At 39.6% G+C, this 9,942-nt stretch overlaps 1 protein-coding gene across 2 annotated transcripts in view; it reads left to right on the top strand.

Moving 5' to 3' along the window:
* Positions 1–1,558: 1,558 nt before the first annotated feature.
* kiaa1522 (uncharacterized protein KIAA1522 homolog) overlaps positions 1,559–9,942 on the top strand; it is a 28,908-nt gene continuing 20,524 nt past the window's right edge. The window contains exon 1 of one of the 2 annotated variants that reach the window (XM_031896926.1): positions 1,559–2,217. In XM_031896926.1, the coding sequence (XP_031752786.1) occupies positions 2,046–2,217 (172 nt within the window). In that variant the 5' untranslated portion in view covers positions 1,559–2,045. The remainder of the gene's footprint in view (positions 2,218–9,942) is intronic. The other variant, XM_004911614.4, reaches the window with a different exon arrangement.

Here is a 9,942-nt window from a genome sequence, read left to right as displayed (position 1 = left end):
TGCCATCACAGAAGCCTGAGGCAGAAAATCCAGCCAGGTGGCCCAAAAGGTTCCAAGTTATGCCACCAAGTGTGAGGGTTGGCATGCTGAAGGTGGTTTCCTGTGTGCAAGATTAATTTATGAAGAAAACTCTTTCCCAAATGTGTCCTTATGTGAGATGAGCTTTGCTTTATTGCAATCTTGTATTTATTTGTATTAATTGTTATACTTTGTATTTATCTATTATCTTATTAACCCCCTGTTTGTGTTAATGTATTCTACTGTACAGCGCTGCGTACATAAGTAGCGCTTCATAAATAAAAATATACATACATACATACATACACTGAATGTTGGAACATTACTGGTGGTATTAGGCCCCTGACTCACTCCAGACCTGGTTGCATTTCTATTCAACCCCAGGAACACCTTAGGTTGTATCCTAAAATTTGGTGATCAAGCCTGGCATTCACATTCATCACACAAGTGGTTAGTAAGATTGAAGTGCGATATGTCACATCACATCTAGCGAAGTTGTGCATGGTGACCCTAGACCTGTGTGAGGCTTCTTAATATATATACCTAGCTGCATAATAATTGTTGACACATACAAGGCAGATTTAAGCTGTCAATTCGAGTGCTTTGACCAATATGCGGCCAAAAATTGACCAGGTGTCGATCGGGCAATGTCGACCCGAGGGCTCCTATACCTATCGTCGTAATTCACTCTCTTGGCCCTAGGACCAAACAATCAAATTAACCCAATATCAGCCATCTTAGGGGGACATATCAGAAGATCTTAACATGTATGGCCACCTTAACAATAAAAGAAACACTGATGCAATAAGGGCTCTGGCACACGAACAGAGTTGCCCGCGAACAGGGAGATTTGTTGCGGGCGACTAATCTCCCCGTGTGCCAGAGCCCTAAGAGAATGCTATGCCATCTAGGTTTTTTCAGTATGTGTATATACTGCTAGTGCACAATCAATATATGACTCTCACACCCTGCTCTCTGTTTTATGAGTTGGACTGTGTTTATCTATGACCACTCTCTTTCAAGCACTTTCCCCCCTCCTAACAATGGCTTTATTATTCGAGTTTGCTCTGATGTTGCTGGAAGCAATTTTAGGACAAGCCCAGTGTTATGACAACGGGTCGTGTTTACTGAAGGAACAGCGTGGGATACAGGAGGTTAAAGCGACACGCCCCAGATTCAGAATTAACTCTGTATATAAAGGCATATTAACCTCTGGGAAAGGATTCTTTACATTTATTATAAAATCGCTCATATTTCCTAACGGACAACGTGGTAAGAGGTGGCCTGTGTGGCGGCAGCTAATTCGACACACAGAATTTGTATACACACGGACACAACGTGCTGCTCTGGCTCTCAACTTTATTGACCTCCAATGACAGGCAGTCCCAAAGGTCACAAGTTGGATATCCCCGTTGTACACAAAGCAGAATATACTCGCAGATATACATACGGCAAAGGATAAGAAGAGGTAGTTGTGTAAGGGTAGCAACCCACAGAACAACATAGAAAGGGGTTCATTGTGATGGATCGAGTCGGTCAGGCTCAGATAAAGTCGGCACTTGTGCTCAGATGTCGCGGGTATCGTGTACCTTATGACCAGACCAACACTACGACCCTTTTAAAATTAGGAAACCTTGTGTTTCCAGGGGAAAGGAGAGCAGAATGACTATAGCCTCTGAGAGGGTACTGGGTTGCCTTTCCTTGGATATTGTCATAAGTTAACTACGCCCGGCGGGCATTAGGCGACGTAGACTAGAAAATCCTCCGCACAGGTGGCCCGGTTCGGGTGTCTCAGGTGAACGGACTCCTCCCCCGGGGATGGAATGCGGAAGCGGCGGTAGGAGGAGGAGTTCGCGGAGACAGAGCGGGGAGACTCCCGGAGACAGTGTCTGGGACACTGGGGGGAACCTGCGCTGTACAGTGAGGAGCAGGGCATTGCGCCAGAGACACGGGAGGCTGCCCCAAGGAAACGGAAGGGCAAGGACTCTGGCACTGCCAGTCCCACCATGCCCCCCGCTCTATGAGCCATGTCCACCCAGACAACCCTTCCGCCGGAGTCGGAACCACCCGTACCAGAACCAGGCGCCAATGAACCCAAAAAGAAAAAGCACAAAGGGGGCACCCTGCGGCGTGCACTGAGCTGGCTCCGAGGGCGCAAGAAGAAGAAAACAGAGGTCAAGCAGCAACAGGAGGGCAAAGGTACAGGGGCGTGAGGGTGGATACTAGTGCTGCTTCAGCTTGACCGTCAATTCCCATATGTTCGTAGTGTCGCGCCATGTACTTTAACAACAGCCGGAGAATCGCTGGTTGAACATGGCAGGCTACGCTCAGGTGAAACAATTGCGCCTGGTTTATTTTTTGCCTTATGGAGGCCTGCGTCTTGTAGGGGCATATATTGCACGGACTTCGTGTATTATTCATCAGCGATATTGTTACTGTCTCGTATTGGTTGATGAAACGACTTGGCCACATTGCCGCCCTTCCCTTGTAACGCTGCATGGCGAGCGAGCAGGTCGTTAGTGCTGGGTAGCCACCTTGGCACAGATCACATGATGTAGTACCTGAATAGAACAGAGCTGGTGTGTGTCCATTTGCTCCTTATAGTTCTGCATTTGGTCTAGAGCCTGAGGAGTTATTGCTTTGAACTCTGATACATATTGGAACTCTAGACTTGCCTATCATCCGGCTCATCTTAGTAGGTGCGCTAGAGCAAATATTTGTTCAGCAAAATCCAAGTGACATTCAATGCAGCCTTCTAACTAGTGGTACTTTATACCCAGCAAAATACATGTAGATATGTATGTCATTTAACCCAGAGTGATTTTTAGCAAGCAAGCTCCACACCACTAGGTAGTAAAGGAAAACGTAATATTTACATTTACTAAAGTTTGATTTAAATGTTAGTATAATATTGACATAGGTGAAACAGCACAAGGTTCCTTGTTTGTGCGAAAATCTATCTACATTATTCTTAATAGACATTTTACAGCTAACCCAGCATATACTTGGTGACAGTTAATTCATGTGGCTAAAGCTGCCTGGACACAGTGGGGCCTCATTTACTTACAGTGTGCAAAGTTGCCTCTGTGCAGTTATCGATAGTGACCAGTTTATCACCTATGACCTTTTATCAGCCTGCTGCAGGTAGGATACTAAAGCAAAATTTTCTTTTTCATTGCAATATCTGCTGCACTGAGACATTTTGCCCACTGTTAGAAAGAGTCACAGAGTCACACATATAATTGCTGTCCAGTTACAGTTTGACAGATTTACACTTAATGATGCTGTATTTGGAAACAGAGAGAATTGTTTGCCATGTCAGCCTGCCTCTGATGCTTTACATGTTAACAGCTCATATTACAAATCTATTAGCATCCCACCGAACGCAAACATAGTTTTCAGTGATAATTCTTATTACAGAAAGAGGAAAGCATGCAATTTATTCACATTCAAAACAGTTTCCATCTTAGCTTTTCTTCCAATCTAAGGAGTAACATTCATTCAGTAGATGAATATGTTCTTCTCTTTGCTTGTTACTCCAAAAAGAGCAGGGAATATGGATCATCATTGTATAGCCCTGTGCTTGCTTTGGGTCCACCCTGTATATTCAGGTAATACACAAAGGGCCTTGTTTTATAAAGGAGGGTAAAATATTTTGCACCAAAAATGGTGTAAAATAGAAGTGATAATTATAAAAGTATGTTCTATTTACTTCTGATTTTATACCATTGTTTTCCATTTTTGAAATGAGCTGGCACAAACTTTTTCTTAGTTAAAGGAAAAGGAATAAAATCAATGTCACATTGCCAATTGTTGGCCAACCCTAGTGATTATAATCACTTACCTTAGAACCAGGGTTAGCACTCTTCTTTGAAAAACAAACTTATTCTATTCTAGTGAGCAAAGCACTGTTATCCTATTGCCTTTTCCAGCAATCCCTTGCCTGTGTGTGGGGTGCCTAATATATGTTCACCCCCAGCAATTAACCCTTTCCTTGTCCTTAAAAGTGGTGTAATAATTACAGGTATTTTGATTTACTCCAAAAATGTACACCATGTATTTCACCAACTAAGAGTCAAAGAGACAAGTTCTGACAGAGAAGACATTCTTGAGTAAAAGTAGTGTAAAAAGTGGTGCAACGTCACTAACTTTTTCACAACTGTTTTCAAGCTTTCAACCAAATTTTACATCAGTTACACACGTGTTATAACTACATGTGATTTTACATGATGTAGCAGTGTAACTATTTAAGATATATGATTGATGTAGACTCAGTTTGTAAATACAAACAAGTACAACTATAGGAATTAGGTATGATGGTTGCCTTCTTTCTCCTGACCCCCCTCCCCACACACACTATGTATGTACAATTATAATACAATAATAATAATAATATAATATTATTCTCCCCTCTCACCACTGTAAATTCAAAACAGGTAGTTCAAATTTAGTATGTTATAGAATGTCATATTCTTAGAGTCATCATTTTATATTTTTTTATCGTTCTGTAATAATTTGCTTGTAATTATTTGCTTGCTTTCAAATTAGGGGAACCATTGCTCTGTGGGGCCATAGTTTTGCTGTTATCGGTACCTCTTATTTCTTATCTTTCTGTTTAGGCCCTCTCCAGTTCATCTTATAGACTTGCATTTAAACCATTGCCAGATTGCTAGGGTAAATGTTGCCCTAGCAACCAGATAGTTGCAAAAATTATAAACTGAAGAAAAAACACCAAAAATAAAAAATGTAGACCAATTGCAGATTGTGTTGGCATATCACTGTCTATATTATACTAAAAAAGTTAACATAAAAGTTAACTACTTCTTTAAACACCCTGTCACTAACATAAATTCAATAAATAATATGAGTCTCTGACTTTATTTCCCATATGTACACAACCACTGACTGAGATGAAGCATTCAATGTTCATCTGTGTTGTAGTGTGTGGGATTTTCCAGATTATTTCTGACCTTGCCTAAATGATTTAATATGACAAATACTTTTCCTTCCTGGTCTGTAAGTGCTACACACCCCTTTCCCAACACTGTATGCAATTTCAAGGATTGGATATTTGCAATACATGACTTGCTATTAACAACTGTGTTATCTTCAGATAATACTACTGTGCCCACTGTTTGTACTAGGATACTCTTATGTGTCCAACATTTTGGGTACACTAAATTACACATTTATGTGAAAATGTGTTTTGATGGTGTGCAGTTTTGCGTGTGAGCTCCTAAAGTACAAAATGTGATTAATTATGCAATGGTATTTAGTCAGATGTTCAGGGTGCATACAATTATGGTTTTGTGTTATGTTGTTTATTTAGCCAATGTGGATATGCTCTGTGCCAGGGTTGTGCTTTTAATGGCTTCAGACACCCGAACAACACACTGTACTGTGGTTGTGTATACACAAAAAATACTCTATGTGCCGTGGTGGTGTTTCTTGTATGAGGAGAGACAAAGGGTGGTAACAGACTGGCATTGCACTGGGTTTTTTTGTACTCCTTGAGTATATAGCTATGATACCTACTTAAAGATCATATCTTTATTTAGCCATAACATGTGCTTATGTTTGTTGTTGTAAAACATTGTTCAGAGTTTTAACAAGTTGCATACCATCATCACTAGCACTAGCCAATCTGCTGTTTCTTTTGAACATTGAATTGTTACATTATATTTGGAAAGCTTTGGGTTACTAGACCAGTAACAATCTTTGCACTTTATATTACATTAACTCCTATTTAAGTGTGAAAATGTATATCTGGGATGTGTGAAGGGATAAAGCTAAAGTCTTTCTTTGAGTACTTTGAGTGCACATGTGCTTTATGTTGTACTTTGTATGTTCGTTAGCATATTTGTTGATGTATTAATACAACATATTTGGGTATTTAAGTGTAGATTTTGTACAGGAATCTTTGCAGTACCCAAATGTACTGAATTCTTTTCTGACCTATCCCTTTATGTAATAATAGGGAGGTAAATAAAATACTTAACCTATGTTTTCAGCTGACTGCTTTGCCAAACAAATGACTCATCGCTGGGGTTCTTTTTTTTCTTCTATAGATAAAACACACAAACTACAAATTTTAGTGCAGTATCGATCCCATAAAATGGAATTTATTTGTATTATCATTATAGGTATAAGGATTTAAAATACAGGCAAAACATTTGTAACCGGTACACTTTGTACCATTTTTTTTTCATCAGTGCTGTTTCAATTCCTCTTAGCCCCAGCATTTAGGTTGTATTAAGTGTGGGCTAATAATTTAAAAAATAAATTTACTCTGGAACAGAAATCAATGCCATCTAGCAAATATATATATATTTTTTTAATTAAAGCAACATTCTGGTGGGTTGCTGTGGGTTACTACTAAATCACATAACCAGTGTGCTTTGTGGGGGTGTGAAGGGGGTGTTGTCTTTCTATGAAACTAAAGATATGGCCCAATGAAAAAGCTCCGTATCAGTAGGGCATAAGAACGTTTTTCTATTTTTCAGAGAGCAAAGGACAGGGATTTATTGCAGGACATCACTGAAGATGTCCTGAAAATGCCCCTAAGCCGCAGTTTATTTCAGCTAATACAGCAATAAACTGTTTTCTGCAAGGCAGATGAAGTAGGCTGCAACCTTTCACAATAAACATTAATAGCAGTCATTGTTTCTTATATATATATATATATATATATATATATATATATATATATATATATATATATATATATATATATATATATATATATAGTTATATCTTTATAAAAATATATTTTGTGTGCTTAGTAGCCCTTGTGCCCATCAGTGACCAGTTTCCTGAATTATGTCATACTCACGCAACAAGCAAATTCACCAGGTATGTTGTCAACATATGCCTAAAAATATTGGCACTTTGAAATATTTATTCTAGGACTTCAAATATGTATTCACACCTTTTTAATCTCAAGGGTGGTTTCAGGTCCTGCATCTTTCTCAACAAAGCACCAGGATTAGCTGGCAAAAAACAACCTACAGAATGCTCTATCTGGTGATGAAGGAACAAGTGCATGCTTATGAGCGTGTGCTGATAATGCCTTTTAGCTCTTGAGCCTGCCATCACAAATTCACTTGAGAATGCATATATCTAAGTACATTATGGAGCCCACATATTGACAAGTATGCACATCAGCTTATTTTTGCACTTTATGTTAATTTTCAGATGTCAGGAGAATGCTGCTTGCCTGAATCCATAAGATTGAGGACAGACTAGTTGCCGGGATATTTTAAAAATCTGGATGTGGTGAATGATCGGCAAGGTGTGAACAATAGCAGTTTGTCCCACATATTTCCATTGTGGCGACTTGTAAGTTTCTGTATGGAGCTCAGTGGTACTGTTATTAGTTGCTGCAAAGTGATTTTTAAAAATTGCATCAACTAATCACTCTATCTGTCTTCACTCTAAAGTAAAGTTGAAGATACGCAGAGCTACTTAGTAGCAGCTATTTGCCAAGCTACCAAACACCAGAAATTACCCTGCCATAGACAACACTGAGAATTGCCTTTGCTAAAACACATCTAGAGACAATTATCAGTAAATGATCAGCATTGTCTGTAGCCGCGGGATGGCAGACTCGGCGGGGCGATTTCCTGAAATCGCCCCGCCGCGTCTGCCATCCCGCCGGCGACTTACATGTTCGCCGGTGGGATGGCAGGGGTAGGCAATTCGGGGAGATTAGTCGCCCGCGAACAGGGAGTTTTGCCGCGGGCGACTAATCTCCCCGTGTGCCAGAGCCCTAAGTGTCTTAAAGGAACAGTAACAACAAAAAACTAAAAGTACTTTAAAGTAATAAAAATATAATGCACTGTTGCCCTGCACTGGTAAAACTGGTGTGTTTGTTACAGTAACACTACTATAATTTATATAATAAGCTTCTGTGTAGCCACAGGGGCAGCCAATCAAGCTGGAAAAAAGGAGAAAAGGCACAGGTTACATAGCAGATACCAGACAAGTTCTGTAGAATACAATAGTGTTTTATCCGTTATTTGCTTATTTATATAAATTATAGTAGACTTTCTGAAGTAAACACACAACTTTTATCAGTGCACGGCAGCAGCACATTATATTTTAGTTACTTTTATACATTTTCATTTTTTGGTGTTACTGTTCCTTTAACCCTTAGGCTAATGTCCAACATTAGGATTTTGCCACCTGCGATAGATCTCTGCTACTGCGGGTGAATAAATGCTCCGAAATGCCTTTCCACCAGCAAAAAGAGCAATCTCCAGGATTACGCATCATTTCTGTTTTTTGAAGTTGCACGTTGCTTGCAGGAGGAAACTTTGCGAGACTTTAGAAAACCAAAGCAATGCGTAGGCCTTTCCACCAACAACTCCCTTTGTTGCTGGTGGAAAGGCATTTTAGAGCCATCTAGTTAGTCGCCTGCGATAGATCTCTGCTAAAGTGGGCCGGTAGAAAGGCCTACATATCACTTTGGCTTTCCGAAGTCACGCAAAGTTGCATGCAGGAGGAAACTTTGTGTGACTTCGGAAAGCTGAAGCGATGTGTAGGCCTTTTCACCTGCAACTCCTATTGTTGGTGGTGGAAAGGCATTTCAGAGTGCATTTAAGTCGCTTGCATTAACAGAGATCTACCGCAGGCGACTTACGCTCTGAGTGGGCCATCAGCCTAAAGGTTTGAGGTTGTTTTGGATGGTTTGAGCTTGGGCCCCTGGTTCCAGTAAAAATAACAAAACATACATTGAAGTGTACAATAATATGTTATGCTTCCTAATTTGTGGCAAAAGTTAAAGCATGGGAATGCCCCCATGAACAAAGCAAGATCTGTACAGAATTGCTGTGCAGAGATGGAAATGGAAGACTGACTGGCCTATAGACAACCCCGACCTTAACCTAACTGAACAACTTAATGAAATGGGATGCCAGATGCAAGACAGACCTGACCCCCAACATCAGCGTACAGCTCATCTAATACACTTATAGATGAATGGAGGCAAATCCTGCCAACAATGTGTGAGCCACTTGTGGAATACCTTCTTTGCTTTCTTCATGTTAATGCCCTTGGTTTCAAACTATGACGTTGGACACTTGCAGGTTAAAAGGCATGTAAAGTTTTATTTTGAAGGAATTTATTTTGCCAGCACACTTGTTGGGGGAAACAAATTGTGCATAAAATGCTGATCATTTTTACGCAAGCTGTAAGTGACTTGGTTTCTCAAAATGTTATGTCATCATACCATAGCCAAACTGATGGTTTTGCTAAAGTAGCAATTATTAGTCATTCACTAGTCATCTTATTTGTTTCTATGTGTCTGCCAAGCATAGAGCCTTTCATTAGATATAGGGGAAAATGGTCAGAAATATATCTGCACCACAGAGAAAAGTCATACAATCAACTTTTGCATTTTATTTCTCTTTTCTATTCACAACTTTTTAAAATATTTGTAATTATTTGCTTTTTTTGTGGGGGTGGTGATCGTAATAACCAGTCAATGTATGATAACTTTAAAAGGGAACTATCATGACAATAAACATTTTATACAAGCTTCATCATACCGAAATAAAACCTTTTCTGAATATATTTAATTCCAAATTCTGAACTGTTTCTGAAATAACCACGTCACTCTTCAGTATCTCTCTCTTAGCATCTGCCTCTTTTTTTTTATAACTTCTTGCAGGAGTCAGGAGTCTAATTTTGATTGACAGATCTAATACATCTTTTTTTTTTTTTGGGGGGGGGGGGGTGTCTGCTTACCTAGTTATAGCTAACTCAAATAACCAAATCCAATATCTAACAAAATAACTGGCTTTGCCACAAATCCATGAAGAGGGACAGGATTTCTGTTGCAGTAATTTAGTTTTAACAGTTTGAGATTTTAGCAATTTTAGAAGGTAAGGCCAGCTTCAGCTCATTAGCTCTCTTTAAAATCCA

The sequence above is a fragment of the Xenopus tropicalis genome, chromosome 2, assembly GCF_000004195.4.
Source record: "Xenopus tropicalis strain Nigerian chromosome 2, UCB_Xtro_10.0, whole genome shotgun sequence".
Taxonomy (NCBI): domain Eukaryota; kingdom Metazoa; phylum Chordata; class Amphibia; order Anura; family Pipidae; genus Xenopus; species Xenopus tropicalis.
The sequence above is the reverse complement of the archived record's forward strand: the minus strand, read 5'-3'. Positions and strand labels throughout refer to the sequence as shown.